Source organism: Martes martes, assembly GCF_963455335.1.
Source record: "Martes martes genome assembly, chromosome: 4".
Classification (NCBI taxonomy): domain Eukaryota; kingdom Metazoa; phylum Chordata; class Mammalia; order Carnivora; family Mustelidae; genus Martes; species Martes martes.
Genome location: NC_137891.1, coordinates 78,780,785 through 78,801,735, shown reverse-complemented (window position 1 = coordinate 78,801,735; position 20,951 = coordinate 78,780,785). Strand labels below are relative to the sequence as shown.

Genomic DNA, 20,951 nt, shown 5'->3' with positions numbered 1-20,951 from the left:
AAAATTCTCCTAACATGTTAGGTAATCTGACCAATTGCCTGAGTGATTTGTATCTATTTTAATTTAATATCGAACAATAAGAAGTTTGAAGTCATATGCACTTTGTATATTATTGCAATTTGATTTCTTTTTAGGATCTGGGGAATGTTGGGTTACGCCTGTTTTATAAGTCATCCAGGGAACCATGGCTGTGTCCAAGCTTTAAGGTAGGGGACTATGGGGATGGCACATCATTAGAGAAGGCCTCAAATAACTTTAGGTCCTCCCTGACCCTCCACTGACCACTGACTTGAACTCAGGTAGATTTTTCTTCACACAAGTCATTGTGGGTTCTCAGGCTTCAGAAAAGCATCAGTCCCTAGCTTTTTAGATTATGAAAATGTGTGAATTTTCCAGTTTCCTGGCCCATTTAGAATAAATGCACATCAGACACTTGTCAATGTGTTCCAGCCATCTTTCTGCTGCTTCACATCCTTTGAAAGTTCAGCTGAAGATGCTCAATTTAAAAAGCACCCTTCAGGGCACGTGCACCCAAATGTTTATAGCAGCAATGTCCACAATAGCCAAACTATGGAAAGAACCTAGATGTCCATTAACAGATGAATGGATAAAGAAGAGGGGGTATATATATATATACGATGGAATACTATGCAGCCATCGAAAGATATGAGATTTTGCCATTTGCAACGACGTGGATGGAACTAGAGGGTATTATGCTTAGTGAAATAAGTCAATCAGAGAAAGACAATTATCGTATGATCTCCCTGATATGAGGGAGTTGAGAGGCAATGTGGGGAGTTTGGGAAGTAGGAAGGGAATAAATGAAACAAGATGGGATCAGGAGGGAGACAAACCATAAGAGACTCTTATTCTCACAAAACAAAATGAGGGCCACTGGGGGGAGGTGGGTAGGGAGAGGGTGGTGGCGTTATGGACATTGGGGAAGGTATGTGCTATAGTGAGTGCTGTGAAGTGTGTAAACCTGACGATTCACAGACCTGCATCCCCGGGGCTAATAATACATTATATGTTAATTAAAAATTTAAAAATTCATTAAAAAAATAAAAAGCACCCTTCAAAGAAGGTATGTGCAGTCCATATGCTCTGAGGTTACTATAACCATCTACTAGGGGGTTTGAACAGCCCAGTGGCGCTGTGTGTACCCGGCCCACATCTCACTGGCACTCTGCAAAGCTTTACTATAATTTGTTGCAATGCCAACAGCTTACTGTCTTGTTCTTATCTTTATTAGGAAGAGCCTGTGATTTCTCTTATATTTACTGTTAAAGGTGTTGCTGGTGTTCTTATAATGAAGACTCATAGGAAATATTTTCTTCATGCACTCAATTCCAGAGAAAGTTTTGCTTTGAATTTACTTGCTGACTGTGTGATTCTTATAGTGATTATACTCTCCATTTGCTTTGGGGTTTAAAGAGCTGAAAGTCAAACCTGAGATCCCTTTTTAACCACTGCAAAAAGGCTTGCTTCGCACATTCTTGTTATTATCCTCAGGCTTGTCCCACCTTGCTTTCTTATCTTTGATCTTTTGTCTCATTTTTTTTGAATTAACTTCTAACTAGCTTTTTCTTAATGTAGCATTGCACTCCCCATCATTTAACTATTGCTTGAAAGAAGGTGACATATAAATTAAAAAAGTATATATGTACACACACACACACACACACACATATATATATATATAAATAAAATTGTGCCAGTTTCACAGAAAATGTGCTAAGAGGCAGTTGAGAAGTGGGGGATTTCCAAGGAACAATGAAAAACATCTGGAGAAAGCACTTTTACTGAGCATCTAAGTGTTAGAAAGAATGTCCAGCGCAAGCTCTAACCTCCAGTTCTTTTATTCCTCCTCCACAGGCAAATTGACCCCCTTCACCTCTTAGTGGTGGCTCCAAGAGGGAGAGCAGGTCCCCAAGAGGCCACTTTAAATAATGCATCTGCCAGCAAATGAAAACCTCAGAAGGGAAATTGTAGGAGGCTCAAAAGTGTTTCCCTCCCTCAGATACTGCATATCTTCTTTGTAAAAAATCATAGCAAATTAAAAAGATTGGGAAATGCTTTCAAAGAAGTAAGGTAAAAACAGTTACTCCAATCCAGTTATGTACCAAAGACGTCATCAAATCAATCTCCAAAGCAAAACAATGCTTTACCATTGTTTCTAGATGCTTTAGAATGATGATCTAAGGAAACAACACATGCCTGAGATGGCATTGATGAGAACTCTTAGGAAAAGCACTCAAGAATGAAAGGAAAATTGGAGGATCCAAAGTTAGAGCTCAGAAACTGCATCTACTAGGCATTGACACTAGGGAAATATAGATAAAAATTTAAATCATCCAGATTCATCATAAAAATATTTTGAGGATGCAACAAACTTTAAGGATTCAAAGACAGATGCCAAAAACTGTATTTCTTGAAATTTGATAGAAGGCTTACAGCAGCAACACACACACACACACACACACACACACACACTCATGCAAAGGTGTGATTCTGAGGACTGAAGGACAGAAGTTCAGCTGGTGTGTCTTAGCCCTTCAAATGGTAATGCTTGATTTTCTGTGTTAGAGATACTTAATGAAAAAGGGAAGAAAAAAACCCAAGAAGTTGTTTTTTAGATGAAGTTATAGTTTTAGTTGAAATTCAAAGAAACATCCTTCTTGTATATTAAAATTACACTTTCCATATAAAGAATAATTTGGCAGGCGAACAACTTTGGGGAGCTACGGCTGAGACCTTGGTGGGGATGGCAGCTTTCTAGCCCTGTGCTCTTACCGCCAGTTGCTTTGAGCTTGATGGTCATTAGTTCTTCTGAGACCTTGCCCTTTTTGATGGCTTGTGCATTTAGAGGACATCCAGATAAGCTGTGAGAATAGAAATAGTACCAGTGTGTGAAATACATATTACTCCTTTTTTTTTTTTAACACATGTCACTACATCAAAAATTAATGACATACTGTACGGTGACTAACATAACATAATAAAAAATAATAAAAAGACACATGTTACTTCTTACAAAAATTAAAATTTTGTATTCATCACTTACTAAGTCTTTGCCTACTAATTACGTTATAATCTGCAGTCTCTTTGTAGAAATAACACATAATATCTATGAACACAAAAGCAAAAGCCCTCAGATAATATAATTATGTTTTGTGTTTTTGCTCTTTAAATCAAAATTCAAATAACTATTACTGATATTATCATTTAATTAATTTTGTTAAAATGTTACTATTTTGCATTCATACAAGTGCCTTTTTAAAGGAATGGTTACTTTATTTTCTATAAATGTAAAATAGTACATATATATTACAAATAAGAATTGTTCCAAATGAGTCAAAATTCCATGAATAATTAAGCAGAATCTAGTTCTTCCTGTCTTTTATGTACTATAGTCTGGTCTTTACAGAATGACTCAAATTAAAATAAACCCAAAATAATAAAAATAAACTGGTATATCACATGCCGTTTGGACATGGGAACGTTTCTACTTTATACTCTTAATTTTTTAAACATTACTTTTCATTAAAAAAAAAATGCCTATGATGAAAGGAGAATGAAAGGAACCACTATAAATATGTTTAGATGTACTGCCTGCAGGCGGTGTATTGTCCTGCAGTGGGGTTTACATCTTTTCCTTAATTGCTGTATTCTTCAGCTGTGCTTCCTTTCTTTAATGTCATCTGTTTTATTTAAATTGCACTGAAATGATAATGAAACATTGAACAAAATTTGTTTGCTGTAGTAGATGATGAGATGATTTTGTTGTTTTAAGTAACCATTCTTTTGCAGTTTTGTTGTATTTTTGGAGATGCAAATTTTAAATAATGTTAAAAATTGTCACAATCAACCACTTAGAATATTTTTTTTCCTACAGGTATTTGGTTGCAATTCATGTACAAAATAATCATTTTCAATTCAAGCATTACAACACTTGGCAAAGTGAAAAGAAATATTTCTAAAGCATGGCCCTTAATAAAGGTTTGCTACATGAATGTGTGTGTGTTTTTTTTTTTTTTTTTAAGATTTATTTATCTATTTCAGTGGGGAGAGGGGCAGAGGGAGAGGGAGAGAGAGTATCCCAACCTGACTCCCCTCTGAGCGTGGAGCCAGATTTGGGGCCTGATCTCATGACCCTGAGATCATGACCTGACCTGAACTAAGAGTTGGTCCCTTAACCAACTGCGTCACCCAAGCGCTCTATGAATGTATTTTTTTTTAAGATTTTTATTTATTTATTTGACAGACAGAGATCACAAGTAGGCAGAGAGGCAGGCAGAGAGAGAGGAAGGGAAGCAAGCTCCCTGCTGAGCAGAGAGCCTGATGTGGGACTCGATCCCAGAACCCTGGGATCATGACCTGAGCCGAAAGCAGAGGCTTTAACCCACTGAGCCACCCAGGTGCCCCTCTATGAATGTATTTTAAAGTACATTCAAAGTTATTCTATATGAAGATTAGATGAAATCCAAAAATAATAGATATGTAATACTACATAGAAAAAGAAGGCTGTGTGGTTTGCCAAAACTTGATAAATTATGAAATATTTAACACAGGAAGAGAAAATAATGAAAAAACACAAACAGAAAGATAAATCAGATTTTCCTATTTTGTAAGCTTCTCACTGTACAATGTGGCCTATACAAGCTTCATTATCTTTTTTCTTTTTCTGAAAAGTTTGTATAAGTCTGTCTTATTTTATGTCATGTATTGTGTTCTCAGAAAACGGTCATGAACAGGATTAATATTTAGTGGGTAAGGTGGATTTTAAAAGTGACCTATAGTGGGGTGCTTAAGTGACACAGTTGGTTAAGTATCCAACTTTTGATTTCAGTTCAGGTCATGATCTCAGGGCTGTGGAATCAAGCCCTGCATGGGCTCCACGCTCAGTGGGGAGCTTGCTTGGGATTCTCTCTCTCCCTCTCCGACTTCCCTGTCTCCCCACCCTTCCCTCTTCCCTCAAACTCGCTTTCTCTCAAATAAAGCAAAAAAATCTTTTAAAAGAAAGTGACCTGTAGTAAGTCCTCTTATCATGTAATGGTACTGGCTACTAATAGCTCAGGAGAACATCCCTGACTCTGTCCTCTAAACAATCAGCTTTGTTCCAACAACAAGACAATAAATGTCCAGTTGTAACACAGTGGTGAGGAGAGTTAATGAAGTCTCCACAGCTGTGTGACTTAGAACCTAAGGGTATAGTTAAGTTATGAAAGTGAGGGTATGGTTTCACAATGTCACTCGGTAGTTTGTATCTTCCAATGCAGTTACATCTTCCAGGGTATAAAACATATCTTAAATTAAAAAAAAATTGGGGTAAAAAATTATAAAAAGTAATTTTTCCTTTTGAGGATGGCCACATCCTCCATGGGGCTTCAAACTGCTGCTTAAGAAAAGATAGAGGTTGACTGGGGTGTCTCTGTCAAGATTTGGGCTATGAATTGCAAAGGCAGGAAAAAATGTCTTTTATGGTTTTGACCAATTTGCAATTTAATCACATATCATGGCAATTTTAAACCATATCTTCATCTGCCTTGTTAAAGTGATATTTCTGATGATACAATTTACATGGACATCACTGTTTACATTAAAAAAAACTCAAAAAACCCTAAAAAATGACAGTTATGGCACAGGACTCAATGAGGTCTAATTGTCATAAGTGTTCTAGTCTGAAGTTACAAACATCCATCTTGTGTATGTGTGTGTGTTTGTGTGTGTGAGTGTGTGTGTGTCTGTGTGTCTTTATATAAAAGCATTTGTTTTCCCAAACTGCCAGTTTTTCAAAATAGAAGTTTGCCATGCAAGACTTAAAGTACGGTTTTAAAATAATTAGTCTGTAAATATGCTGATGTAAATGCATGGATCAAATTGTTCTCAACCATCCTGTAAGGTGAGTTTTGTAATTATTCCTGTTTTGGTGCATGTTAGAGTGAGAAAAATTACAAAACTCACCTTAGAGAGAATGGCTGGGGAAAGACTGTGAGGCTGGCGCACAGAAAGATCCCCTGAACACCAAGGATAGAGATGATACAGTGTTCACGACAGGGGCTCTGCTGCGCTAACGCTGTGTGCAAGGGCAATCCCTGAACTTCCCTGTGCTTGTCCTCTTCTGTCAGTGGAGGGTAATTGTACTACTTCTGTAGCTCACAGGGTTTTGTAAAGGATTAAAGGAATAAACCACCTAAGGTACTTAGAACAGTGCTCTCTACTGGAACAGAGCGTGCCCTGAATAGATGTTCGCCATTGTCAGGGATGGGAAAGAGTACAGAACAACCTCAGGGATTTGAGGGGCAAAATACAGAATATATAAAAGTCTCTCATAGGTTAAATCATGCTATTTCAGCATAAGTCACTCCTACTTTAATGAATTATTAATGAATTACTGTGTATATACACATATGTTAATATAATTTTTATGAAAGGGAAAGGAAATTCTCTGGGTCAGACACCATTATGTGCCAGGCTATAAGCTAGGCACTTTATTACATTATTTCATTACATCCTATATATAGTAAAGAGAAGCATTCCACCTTAAAGAGAATACCCCGAAGTGAATTCAGTCTCTTAAATCTTCCAAGTAGCAAGAGAACTCTCTAGTGAAGAACAGTGAAGTCTGAATTATTCACTTGTTTTAACACATAATTATTTTCTTTCTCCTAGAGAATAATATCTTGGCATTAATGTAGAAGCCTAATTTTGAACTCGTAATTTTCTTTCTCTTACTATGAAATAGGTAATATGTACCTAGATACATAGGGTGTATTTGCAGTTTAAAGAATACTCTCAAAGTGAATACCTTTTACCTTCAAACATGAAGATGTTTGAAGCTCCCCATGCCTTCAACAATTGCCTCTCCTGTCTCCAGACATAACCACTGCCTTGAATTGTAGGTTGATGATACACTAGCTTTTTAAATGCAATATTGCTACTTGTTTTTTACTTTCTGGAAACAGAAGCATGCCACACATATTCTTCAACAATTATTTTTCTGCTCAGCGTTGTGTTCTATAATCCACTTAGAACACATCTTCATTGTCACCACCATGTGGCAGCACCCCCCCCCCCGACACATCCTGACTTTGTGGGTACGTGGGTTGTTCCCAGCTTGGACTTCACAGAGCAATGCTACCACAGACACTCTCAGACATGTCTCTGGGGTCCGTTGTGCATGAGACTCTCTGAGGCATCACCCTAACAGCTCGGTATTTGGGTTACAAGGTACGTCCATTTGCTCTTTTTCAGCTGGACTCCTTAAAGGCACTTTGCTTCCTGAAATGGCTCTACCAATTACTCTTCCACTGCTAGTGGGAGCCCCTGTTGCTCCCTATCCTCACCAAGCCTTAGTGTCATCATTAAAACTTCATGATTTTTAAAGACAATCCTGTTGTTGCTGACTGAGGGATGTGCCTGTCATAGTACAGCATTAACATTTCATTATCAGTGTTAACATGGATATTACTGAGTCCACGATAAGAAAGTCAAGCTACTTGGGCTATGATGAGTGCTGTGAAATGTGTAAACCTGACGATTCACAGACCTGTATCCCTGGGGATAAAAATACATTATATGTTTATTAAAATAAAAAAATTAAAAAAAAGTTAAAAAAAAAAGAAAGTCAAGCTACTGTGCAGTTAATATGCCATTAGGCACACTTGATTTGTGACTGTCGCTCCCAAATATGAAATGAGGATTCAAACTCAGAATAAAACAATGTGGGCTATTGTGAACATGGCCATGCATTTGAAAATAAAAAAATAAACCACTTAAAAAATGTAGGTTTTCTCAATAAGCAGATATGGCTGTATATCCACTTAAAACAGCAATTCCTGGAAGGGTTAATTTTCTGATACCATTGATATGTACCTTTAAAACCATATAAAATATAGAATGCCCCAGCTTTTCTCAGTTTGCATACTGCTCACAAGCAAAGCATCAAGGCTCATTAAAGCTTCATTGGGTTTTTAAATCCACATCACACGCAGGGACCAGTAGACTAGAAGGATCCTCCTTGATTGGAGAAGTGTGTACTGAATCTGCTAGCGCCTCTTCTTTAGGTAGAATGTGAACCAAAAAGCTGGACTAAGATCAGTGTTCCTGACAAAGGGCTCCATTGAAATCCATGACACTCAGTGACAAAGGAATTAAGTCATTGTGAAACTATAAAGGGTTTTCTAAATCTCTCTCATCCTGTCGTATACTTAGTAGTCACTGTGTCATTCTCTTTCTGGCTGCTGGGGATGAGTCACATCTCCCCAGCAGCAAAATAACTACAATTTGGCCTGAAACTGAACCAGTTCACAAGAGGGAGGGACATCAATATGTAAAGAGAAAGTTTACAATTACACTACATAATAGAGTAAATATCACCACTTGAAATTGAAGTGAACCATTAAAAGACTAACCCATTAAAAAATAGCAGCATAAGCAAATTTGAGAATACAAAAAACAAACGCAGTTTCTACAGCACTTAACAACTGTGTAGTAAGTTTTCAGAAACAGAGGATATAACATTTTTCATTCTTCAAAGGAGTCAAACACCTCTCTGGCAAGACTCGCTGCACCATCTAAAGTGCTATGATTAATGAACTCGAGGAGAGATTCTTCCCTCAACCCAAAGCCATTTGAACACAACCACACCACAACAACAACACAACAAAAGGCAGAAAACAAATGTTACCTTCTGTGGGTGACAAAAACATTATTTACATGGCCCAGCCCATTGCAGCCTGGCAAGGGACAGTGTGGTAGCTCTTGTTTGTTCAGTTTCCAGGAGAGGGGGCCCCCATTGAGAGGATTCTCCTTCTGTCTCTTGGCAGCCAGGGGACAGCCAGAAGCTGTGCGGTGGGACGTGTATTTACCTGATATGTGACCTTGGCCGTCACACCCTATCACAGGACATCTAGGGAGACACAGAAGAGTCATTACCAGCTGGGAGACACTAGGTAACCCACACAAAGCGATGTAAGTAGGTGAGTAAGAAGACAATGGCAATTCCATATAGTACAGATGGCAAGTGGTGGAATTAAAGAGTTTTTAAAAATGCCACCACAACCAGCAAAACAGCACTGTATTACCAGAAATTGTGGTCCACAGGGCTGAGCTAAGCAAGGTTTATGCATTATCTCCCGTGATCCTCACTGCAAACCCACTGAATATAGTGTTACTGTTCCATTTTCTGGGTGGAGAAAATAAGGCTGATAGAACTTAGTTAAGTTGCCACCCATTTTACAAGAAGTGGAGTCAGGTTCACACCCACACTTTTTAGCTCTAGAGTCAACCACATAAGCTCTGCCATGCTGCCTCCAACCAAAGACCACGGGTATAAAATGTTTACCGCTTTGCCCTACATTATGCAGCGCATTGCCCATAGCACCGGAATGTTGGTTTTTAAATGTCTTAATAATGCATTGAAAAATGTTGTAGAGCAAGAAATTTAAGATAAAATTTCACCTTAACCAAAATTAAAGCTTTTGAGGGAAATGCTGCCATATTTGTCATTGCTCGTACTTCCACCATGCTTTTTTTCTTTAAAGCAACTGGAAAAAGTATAGACTTAGTTTTTTTTTTGTTATTGTTGGTTTTTTTTGTTGTCTTTTGTTTGTTTGTTTGTTTGTTTTTGCATTATCAAAAAACTGTGTACACATAGCTAGGCATAAGATAATTTGCTCAAGTTTTTAAACACCCTGATGGCTGCTTCAAGTGTCCTTGAGTTTAATAGGGTGCCTCCACCCCTCAACCTCAATTAAAGCTTAGTTGCCTCCCAACCAACATCCCGCCCATTTGACCAACAAACTACATCTGGCCGCGCCTCAACTGACAATCACACTCACTTGAGTTCAGGGTCTTCTTTTTCTTCCTTTGTAGGAGTCATTTTGACACTACCTTTCCTGGCACGAGGGCAGCCGGACAAACTAAATATGTGGACAACAAAGAACAAAACCAAACCAGGTGATCTCACTGGCCACTGCTGTCGACATTATGACTGCCCTCCTTCAGAAACAAAATTGATCTCACCTTCTGTGCGAAGCATAGTTTCCAGTCACGTGCCCTGAACCATCACAACCCGGGGTTGGACACCTGGAAAACGCAGGAACAGAGTTCAAGAACCGCATGGTTGTAGTGGAGGCAGAGGGATCATGACACATTCAAATAGAACTAAACACAATGAGTTGCTTTGTGTGGGATTCTTTTTCCTTATATATAATGAATTTTTAGCTAAGAAAATGTTTTTAAAGAAAATATTAAGATATGTATCTCCTGGGTGATGCTTAGCAGACAGTGTATTAGCTTTTATCCTACCTTCTTTTTTTCTTCTTTTTAAACTTCATTTTGGAAGGAACCTGCAATTTGGCCCAAAACTTACTGCCAGGCTTCTGTCTACATCATGCAAAGTTTTTCTTCTTTGCTTAACAAAAAAGTTTTCCAAGTTGTTTCTGTGCATAATTTATTTTGTTTGATTTGATCCACTACTGCAATAATCCATTAAATTCAGATGAACAGGAGTGGTATATATGAGCTCCAGAGACTTGGCACATTAATACAATTGCCAAAGAACCTAAGTTGTTTGCACCTGGTCTGTTCTGCCTCATGGCCCAACTTAAATGGCCTTTTGGAAAATCTACCCATAGCTATTATCAACAATCAACCACTAAATTTGGAATGAAAAGGGGAAAAGAGGAAGGGGAATCCAGTTCCACTTGGAATGCTGAGTAGGAACAGCTTCAAAATACACTTGAAAGTAAAAACTCAATAACCAAACAAGAGGTCAATAAATGTCTTTTGTTTTTAATAGAAAAAAACCTAAAGATGTTACTTATCAGATGGCTGCCTAAAACACGTAAATACTGAATATTGTTGTAGAACTCAATCTACATGTTTTCAGTATTTTTTTCTAGAAATAATGTTTAGAGACTCTAAGAGAACCTATAGCTATTATTAAGGTACAGAAATGTACAAGTTTAGAACAACTGAGTAAGATTGAATAATAAATACTGAGTAAGTAAGATAAGTAAGTTCAATTGAGTATGAATGCCTGGCACTCCTCTCTTTTCAATCTGTCAGTCATGTCTCAACCTAACATTTTTACATTTCAGTCTAGAAAAATGGCAATGTCTAGCATGATTTCCAGAATCTATACTGACACAATCAACTGTTCTTTACATATTGAATATGAGAAAAGTGTATTTCCTAGTTCCCTTTAGTATTTCTGGTACTAATATTCCCAAGTTTTAGATCTGATTAATATCACAGTCACATCTTCTTTCATAAATTTGTTGTTTGTAATTTTAAACAAGAATTTTAAACAAGTTAGAAAAAGGGCATATTAACAAAATATTAAGAAAATAAAATATCTGAAATTTTACTTGTGATTTAGACACCAAATGTTGTTTCTACTACTTATACAAATACTGTATTATCATTAGACTTAGTAACACTCACTTTTCTTAAGATGTTATTATTGCAAATGAGTTTCATTAATTTTGTTTAATGTTATTGGTTATCTTTTCTAAATGTATGCCTTATTATATTTTAAAGGGTGTAAGGTAGATTGTAACTTTATTATTCTATATGTAATATAATATGATGTGAAGAAAAATTAAGTGAGAAATTTGGAATAAAAGAAGAGAAGAATAGGAAAAATAAAATCAGTAAGTAGAAGTTAATATATACATATGTGGTTTTGAGATCCTGGGTTGAAATGAGTCAAAATTGTGTCTAGGTCCCAGAATTAAAAGACAGGCATATGATTCAAAATTCCTATAAGGTAAAATATTATGTAGTTTACTTAGGAATGGATGGTGAAAGTGCTTTGCCACAGTTTCATAGGTCTGATTTAGTGTATAAATTCTGAAATCAGCAGAAAAAAGTATTATGTTTAACTATCTATTGTTACTGTAAAAAATATTATAAAAGAAAAAAGATCCCCAAAGCAAGCAAATGAACTAAGTAAAATTACAATGAGTTGTTTTTAGTCATTTGGACTTTGTGGTGAAAGAATGCATTGGTTATAATTGACTCAGTCATGACTTACTACTTGTTAGTGAAAACCCACACCGGGCTTGAATGAGGGGAGTCCTAACACAGTGATGAAGAACTAGGAGGTCATGATTCCAATACTTACTTAAGCTCCTGAGAGTTAGCAGCCATGAGGGATTTAAGAGTCTTATCTGCTAAAGGACATCCAGAAACACTAAAAAGGGATGAGAAAAAACAAAAACAAAACACACAACACTGACATATACATATCCGACTCAAATGGCATCTTGAGTTTGTGAACATATGCTAAGTTTACTGGTGACCGGGGATTGGGAAAAATACAACAAGGCTTGAATCTGGCTTGGCTACTCTAACCGATCTGGGCTTATGGACACCTCAATTATTTCTCATAGACTCAGGTTTGCTATTTTATCAAATGAAGGGCTTTAACCCAATGAGACTCCCCAACTCTAGAATTCTGTAATGCAATAATTACTGATTCGGAGTTTACTTCCATTGCACACTAAGGGGTGGTGGCCTAAAGGTCTAAACCGGTGCCCAAAGGGAAGGCAAATAACATCAATGAAGAAGGTAAGTGGAAAGATTAAATGCAGATTTTTTTGCACTGTTTGTGACCTGGTATTTGCCCAGGGCTGAGTCTGCCACATTCCACAAGGTGAATGGTCAACCCAAGTCACTCTACTATCTCACCTTGGTTTCACTTGAGTCCTAAAACTAGACAGAGCCAAAGTCCTGATGTAAACTCTAGCTTTTGGTTTATAATCTGCACAATAAAATCAGAAAACTATTTTTGACCAAAAATCATGATTTCTATACCATATAAATAAAAAGCCAGAAGATTTAACTTAGCTTTACTTCGGGGGGAAAAAAACAAAAAACAAAACAAAACAAAACAAAACAAAAACAAACAAACAAACCCCAAATCCCAATTAAATCACTCTTCAATTCTGGATCCAGGTAATATCTTCCTAGAATGGGTGAGAATAAGTATTCACATTAGAATAAGATGTTGTAGGTTGTAAGGTACCTGCGATGGGAAGCATAGTTTCCTGTGACATGGCCACTTCCATCACATCCTGGTGTCGGACAGCTGAGTCAATAAAAAAATATAGTATTAAAGTCAAGTGCTTTTCACAGATTCATTTGCTCTGTCTATAGGTTATGAGGTAGGTTCTCTTTTCAAGATCAGTTAGCACCATGCAGGACACACAGGAGCTAGTGAACTAAGGATTTATGTTATCTAGGAAGCAGAAGACTAGCTAGAAGAATACTGGCATGATCTGAAGGCATTCGTTTTCAACATCGCATTAATTCTTTGACTCAAATCATGTAGAAAAGCAATGCCGAAATATATGCCCTAGTGATGTTGTGAGTCAACAACCAAAGATGTTTTTATTTCTTTGAAATGATAAATGTTATAAATTCACGTTTTATAAAGAGAGTGGCTCTTAGGAATACTGGCACCAATTATATAACAGATTTCAGAAAAGAATTTTTGTGAGTCTGAGGTTTTCTTGTCTTTGTTTTTTTTTTTTTTTTTTAAGTAGACTCCATGCCTGGTGCGGAGTCCAATGCCCAGCATGGAGCCCAATGTGGGACTTGAACTCATGATCCTGAGATCAAGACCTGCACTGAGACCAAGAGAGGGCTGCTTAACCAACTGAGTGACTCAGGTGCCCCAAGGATTTTTTGAGTTTTTAAGAGAAGGTCATCATAGCAACTTCATATACATTATAGAAACTGCCTGAAAAAGAATATCTTTGAAGATACTACATATCCTGGAAGGTAAATTGACATTTTAGATGGAAAAGCTGCTGACAATACAGAAACCGATAAGAAGTTTAGTTATTAAACCTTGGAATCAGTTTTATCCAAAGCTTGAAACCATCACAGACAATTGCTAATTAACCACCAAAGCACTCGGCTCTCCCAGCCATCTACTAAAGACCAGAGTCTGTATTGGTGTACTTCATCGTATCTCAGAAGCTGGTCACATTCTGTGTATCTTATGTGTGTTTTAAAAATAATGTAAGAGGATTTGCTTCCATAGTTAATAGATTCGTTGGTTTCTCAGTCATTTATTTTCCTCTGATGCTGCTCGAAGTCACTCATTTGGAGTAAGCAGATTGACCCCAGCCCACTCAGTGCTATTTGTGGCAGTGTTAATCAGAGGAAAAATCAGTTACGTCATTCAGGCTTCTGGTTTTCTCTGACATGCTGCCTAAAGTGAATGCTTATCCATATGTGTAGAACACAGAGTTTACCCCTTTGAAGGGACATTTAGGGAGAGATTGCCAACATTCAAGATTTTCTGAAATGTCACGTTCTTAGTTTTTTGTTTTTTGTTTTCCCTATGAGCTACTTTCTAGTCATCTTCAGGTAACCTAAAGAAACTATAAGAGTTAGAACATTTCCATCTCTCAGAGAGATGTTTGATTTTAAGGGCTCAGTCCAAGCTAAATTGTCTAACTCTTCCCCTACCACATTCCCTAGATGGGATATCAGAAAGGAAAATGTGGAAGCTATACATACATGTAAACAAGGAAAGGGAAAAAAAGAAAAAAAGAAAAATTATTAACATTTGAACTCAGTTATCTCACAAGTGCCATTCACCCACTAAATGGAGAAATAATCTTTTCTGAACACTGACCAACGGGAATATTCAGAGTGTGAGAGATGTGTTGTAATTGTCTGGGGATTCCCGCTTTAGAAATACATGGCCATCTAGTGTGCAAGAACAGCACTGCATTTATTTTATTTTATTTTTAAATTTTATTTCTATTTTTTAATTACTTCTGTTAATACTGCCAGGAGAGGCAAAAATTGCCAATGAGTTTTAAACCAGTCAGCTATAAATTAATTAGGGAATAAGATAATAAAGTATGCATTTGATCTGCTGCTAATTATTATTTATTTATTTATTTTTAAGTTTGGTGGTATAAAAAGGTCTAGGAATAGCAAAAGGACTGGAGATGGCGTTGTTGTGGGAAAAGCTTTTGTTTCAGATTCTGATAGTTGGCTTAAATTACAAATTGTCAGTGAAAAATCTTATCCAATAACATGTGCCCATACCAGTTGAGTGAAACATTCTGGGCAAGTTTTCAAGTGAAAGTATTAACACTTAGAGTGGTGCCTGGGTGGCTTTGTAGGTTAAGCGTCTGCCTTCGGCTTAGGTGATGATCTCAGGGTCCTGGGATCTCAGGGTCCTGGGATTAAGCCTTGCGGCAGGCTCCCTGCTCAGGGGGAAGTCTGCTTCCCCCTCTCTGCTCCCCTTTCTGCTCATGCTTTCTTTCTCAAACAAAGTTTAAAAATCTTAAAAAAAAAAAAAAGAAAGTATTAACACTTAGAGAAACGATCTAGTTCCTTCAGTAAGTGGCCCTCAAACTCTAAGACAATTTATTTTAATAACTGACATTAAAAAATCCCACTTTGTAATCAATTAAAGTACATTTATCTGTTAGAAACATAAGGCAAAGCATAATTTTTGAAAAAGGATGAAACTATAGTAAGACTTTTACAAAACCAGTGTATAACACAGGTCCATAAAGATCAGCAGTATCTACTGATATGTTCATCTGTCTGGGGATGAAAATGAGGAGAGAATCATGAGGTCTCTATAATTTCCTAAGAATTCATGATTAGATTTTATTTCAAAAACTGTTCACAATGTTTTTAGAACCCTTCCTCTTTTGTATTTGCTTTGTCCCAGTGAGAAGTGCACATTAAAAAATAATCTCACTTCATTTTTCTGTTTAAATTGGTAATGCAGGTTAATTATCAATCTTTTACACTACATTTAGTTTGGAATGACTCTCACAATTTCCAAAAATCTACCTTCAAAGGATGAAAATTTGCATTTTTTAAGATATTCAAAGTAATATGAAGAAACAAAATCCATACAAAGATTTTAAAAACTTAAATGATAGCTCCACAAGGGAGTAAGTATGTGGCTGACCCCAAGTCACCTGTGGGAAGAAACAATGTTCAGTGACACTGAAGCTCTAGTGTGGTTGGTAGTACATCACCACATTGCTCCAACCACCAAGCTCTAGGTGAACATTAAACTCCTATAAGAAAAGATAATATTTGAGCCAGTAATGTTTGCCTGCGAAATCCAGAAAGAATGCCGTCTAAGATCATTTAAAAATCAGTCACATATCAACACAATATAACAGTGTTGCACTACGAATAATTTCATTGAATACTTTCTATGTGTAAGGCCTGTAACAGCATTTGAGATGTATCTCCTGCTCCCAATTCACTGTTTGCAGAGTTGGGGAGAGAAGAGGTACTGCAGTAAATATTACGTAGCAATGACGTGGATGTAGGAGAGAACAAAAGCAGTGAAAGAAGAATACCCTTGTCCTCCGGAGCCCTCTGCTCTAGTTGGGGAGGCAGACAAGAGAGAACGCAGGCAAGCAAAATGTATGAGTGCATTAGAAGGTGATAAACACTGAAGGACAACAGGAGTTCCAGATAAAGGGAGTAGGAACATCAGGGCTGGGGGTGGGGGGCCATAGTGCCAGAAAGACCCCTCAGGTAAGTGACATTTGAGGGATGAGCTGAGGGAGGGTGAGGACCTATGGCACCCTGCAAACATCTGCGGCAGAGGGAGTAGCAACAATGAGGCCCTGAAGCCTTATGGAAAAAGCAAGAGAAGAGGTGGCGGGTAGAGAGGGAGGGGCAGGTCCTGTGGGGAGGGGAGAGCTCGTTCCCCATGGGCCATTGGAAATGGGTCCTGAGGTAATGCAACCCTGGAAGTCCTCAGAGTGGAGATAGTTCTAACACCGAGAACCTAGAGGACTGAGTGTAGACAGAGGAGAGAAGGGGTTCTGGGACTGAACTCTGAGACATTCCATCTTTGGAAGGCTTCACAGGAATGTAAGCAGGAGTAACAGATGAGGTGGGAAACTGTTCCGAGGTGTGGTACACTAGGAGCCAGGTGAAGAAGATAGAGGAGGAAGTGATCAGCTCTGTCAAATCCTGCAGCCACATCAAGCAGGTCAAGAGGAACAAGAAACCACATACAGATGGGTTCCCTGCAGGTTTTGATGGAATGATGAGAACACAAGCCTATCTGGGAGAAATTTAGGAGAGAAACAGAGTCCCACTTTCTTGAGGAGGTTAGCCGTGAAAGGAAGAAGAGACCGGGGATCAAGGTGAAAGCCAAGTCAAGAGATGGTTTTTATTTTTTTTTATTAGAAAAATTGAAACATACTTTCATACTGATTCAGAAGAAAATGATTCAGAATCAGAAGAGATTCAGAAGAGATCATAAGATGTTGGTGACTAAGTGGAAGGATTACTTTTTGCTAGAAACTCTCATTAATTGGCAGCTTTGAATATATTTGTGTATGAATACACTTTAATATTTCACCATTTACACACAAAAATTATTTTCCTGCACGTCACTCACTCCCTCACTCCCTCATGTGATATATAACCCAGCCAGGACTATACTGCCTGCTAAGGACGTAAGTGTAGAAAAAACAACAGATCCTGCCTTGTGTTTGCTTGAAACACTTCCCACCTCTCCCCCTCACTTACCATCTATTCTGGGATCTCTACTCCCCTGCCCGGTAAAGTAGAGAAAAAACTTAGGAGTGCCTGCCGTCCAGACAATGCCCAGGCCAAGTTATATCCTCAAGGAATTTGTGTGAATCACACTCTAAATTCTAATGACCCACAATCACAGTTCTTCAAGGTTTTAAAAAAAAAAAAAGGAGGGGGGAATTGTGGGAGCTGGGCTCAGTGTACAATCTTTGTTCTTATCCCTGCAATAATTTGGTGGCAACACCTGTGCTGTCCCAGCACACACACATTTCTCTGAATTTCCCCATCTCATGCCCTCTTCCCTGCCTCCATTGCTTTGTAAGACCCATTTCTCAAAGATTTATCCACATTTTCTTAACTTCTTTGAACTTATAGGGCAAATCAATAATACTAAATGCCCAATTTGGGAATTGTTTTAGCTTTTTGCTCCCATGGCAATCATTTTCCTTAGTCATCCTCCTGTGTTTGTAAAGGGACTCATTTCTGTGTTCTTTGTGGGCTTCCTTTTTGCCCTGTCAGGGGCCAGCAGCATGTGTGTCCTCAAGGCTTCAAGAACACTCTATCCCTTTCTTTCTATACTTTCTCTGGCCTCGTGATCTCATGTCTGAATCTCTGTATCAGGGTTTTATTTTATTTCTTTTCACATCAGGGTTTTAGATGACCTTTCAGCTTCAGAATAATTTTGCATGCCGTTCTTCCTAAAGCACTACACCATTAATTCACTTCCCTGTTTAAACTCTCGTGGCTTGCTCTTGCAAACTTGCAGCCAGGCACTCTTCACAGGGCCCAGTCCTGCTTAAGTCCATGCCTGCACTCTCTGTCTGTCCAGGTCTGGCTGTCCTCAGAACTCAGCTCAGGGCTCAGAGCTCAGATCCCTGAAGCTTTGTTCCTGCTCCCGCCTCTGCTGCCGTCTTAATTAATACTTACTGCCATCAGGTGCCCTAGTCTTTAAACTCTCTGAGTCACAGAATCCTTTGAGAAGGAGATGAAAATCATAAACTCCCTTACCCAAATAATCATTTGCATTAAGTGTTATGAGGTTCATAGACGCCCTGAAACACTGACTTGGATCTTCTGGGGTCAGTAGGTGTCAGATTATGGCCTTCTGATCAAAACATAAACATTTCTTCAACTCATTCACCTGACCCAGAAACAACATTCTCTATTCCTACATCCTGTTCATTTCCTTCAAAAGGCACTTTCTGGAAGGGCAGAGTTCACTTCAAATATGACATATGCCTACAACATAGCAGGCGTGCAAAAAATAGTTACTGAATAAATTAACAATTGTTCCACCGTCACAGAAGGAATAGCTAGACACAACTCGTCCTAAAAAGGGGTGACTCCTCAAGAACGGACTCTGGATCCTCCACTCCATCATCACAACTGACTTTATAGTATCACTGAACTCATCATTGTGAGAAATGTTAAATGATTTTTAACAGAATCACAAAATTAAATGGAAAAATTCCACTCCAAAAAGAAAAAGCTGGCCTCTGCTTTCAAGGAGAATCTATGAGGCTGTGAGACAGGTTAGACCTATGGGTAGTAGTTTTTTGTATGATCCGTATGCTAACGATACTATAATTATGTTAAGGAAAGAAACATTAACTTGGTGACACACTTTAGGGACTTTATATTTATTGCAGAATCAGAAAGAAAAAGGCTCCCACCTGTACCTCAAACACATGTCCTATTTTTAAAAATTTCAATGTAATGATTATTTAAATCCTAATTAAATGTGATTAATTTCTCAAAAAATTTTCAGTAGAGACATGAATTAATGTACTTCCCCATTAAAAAAAAATGTTTATGCCCTTAGTGAGCAAAATGCAGTAATTCTGCTTAGGATTCCACATCTTAGGGGTCTCATGCTACAAGCTGTAATAATTATCATACAACGAAAACACACTATCCACTTGGCATTTTGTATATTCTTACAGTTTCCCTAGATTTTCACAATTTCATGAGATGATTGTTGACAGCCCTGCTTTAAGAAACTGGAGGTTCAATGAGTTTAAATGAGTTTAAAAACTGTCTAAGGCCATGAGACTAGTAAATGGTACTACGGAGATGCTGAGTTCAGCCTGACTCAAGTGGAGCAGAGCGCCAACGAAAGGTTCTGATCAGCCAAACAAATCAAAACAAATCAAAACAAAACAAAACACATAAACATCTCTAATTGTTTTATACTGTTTTTGTTTTTTCAATCATCTCAGCATGAAATCACGTCATGTATACATTTTTTATACTACCCATAATCCTTTTAGTTCTAAGCAAAAATAAGTATGTATTGAACATTTAACTATTGACTGGCTAAATTGCCCTAAAACATTCCTAAAGTCAACTATATAAACCAGGATTTTATTACTCAGAATTTTGAACCTGAGTCCTCTAATTCTAGAATCTCACAGAACACGCCACTGAAGATCGCTTACGTGATTAGTTCTTTTTTGAGATCTCTTGCATGAAGCTTGGGTTTAGGGCTTGGTATGGAGGCCTCTCCAGGAAACTTTTTTTCCTCTAAACTTTCTAGAGAGCTCACTGGGTCTTTCTGGAAGAAAAAAAAAATACAGAAGAACACAAGGCATTAGGGCACCCTGGATAGACAACTGTATTTGAAGTCATCAGGGTAGAAATTGAATTTTAACTTAACAACTTAGCTGCAATTCTTCATAGGATTTGTACACAAAATTAATAAGGTAATAACTATAAGGATATATCCTGATTATTATGGACCTCTGTTCTTGATGAAGAATAAAAAATTACAATTCATGGGGGATACCTTTAGAAGTTCACATTTTGGCAAATACAACTACAGAGGCATTTCTTGAGCTATATAACTAATATGTTTCAGATTTTATTGTACAATGAATGTTTCCTAGATAAAATGGGAATAGTTCTTTATATACAGAACAATCATTGGTAAAACTAAAGAAATTTTGCAAAAATAAACCACAAATTTTTAACAAAAAAGGATGTCAATTTAGGTTAACAAAGTGTCCCTCTTAATATACAAATAATTAAGATTTAAATTGTTTGTTTAAATATGTAATAAGTTGCCCACAATATTTAGCCATTGAATTTTTTTGGATAATTGCTTTTATTATCACATTACTTCCTATTTTTCTTAAGTTACCTCTTTTGATAAGTTGATATCTTATAATGCTTTAGTCATTAGATGGAATGTTTTGCTGGATTATCACTAATTTTTGTGGTCTTCTTTTAAGCTTAATACTGATCTTGATTTTTGTAAGGAAGATTTAGTAATGCTTTCAAAAAATTTATTTACCATCTAATATCTTACAGAAGACTGATGATGGTTTTCCTCAGTTATATAATTAGCTTACTTAAATCTTAAACTTATATCCAGTAACTATATAATACTT

The 20,951-nt window shown here is 37.4% G+C and overlaps 1 protein-coding gene across 4 annotated transcripts in view; it reads right to left on the bottom strand.

Moving 5' to 3' along the window:
• LOC308341988 (suppression of tumorigenicity 18 protein) overlaps positions 1-20,951 on the bottom strand; it is a gene marked incomplete at both ends in the record, with an annotated part of 128,360 nt that overhangs the window by 7,775 nt on the left and 99,634 nt on the right. For all 4 annotated transcript variants that reach the window (XM_080802164.1, XM_080802166.1, XM_080802165.1 and 1 more), the window contains 7 exons: positions 2,794-2,882; positions 8,690-8,911; positions 9,843-9,923; positions 10,027-10,089; positions 12,134-12,202; positions 13,037-13,099; positions 20,001-20,116. In XM_080802164.1, the coding sequence (XP_080658290.1) occupies positions 2,794-2,882; positions 8,690-8,911; positions 9,843-9,923; positions 10,027-10,089; positions 12,134-12,202; positions 13,037-13,099; positions 20,001-20,116 (703 nt within the window). The remainder of the gene's footprint in view (positions 1-2,793; positions 2,883-8,689; positions 8,912-9,842; positions 9,924-10,026; positions 10,090-12,133; positions 12,203-13,036; positions 13,100-20,000; positions 20,117-20,951) is intronic.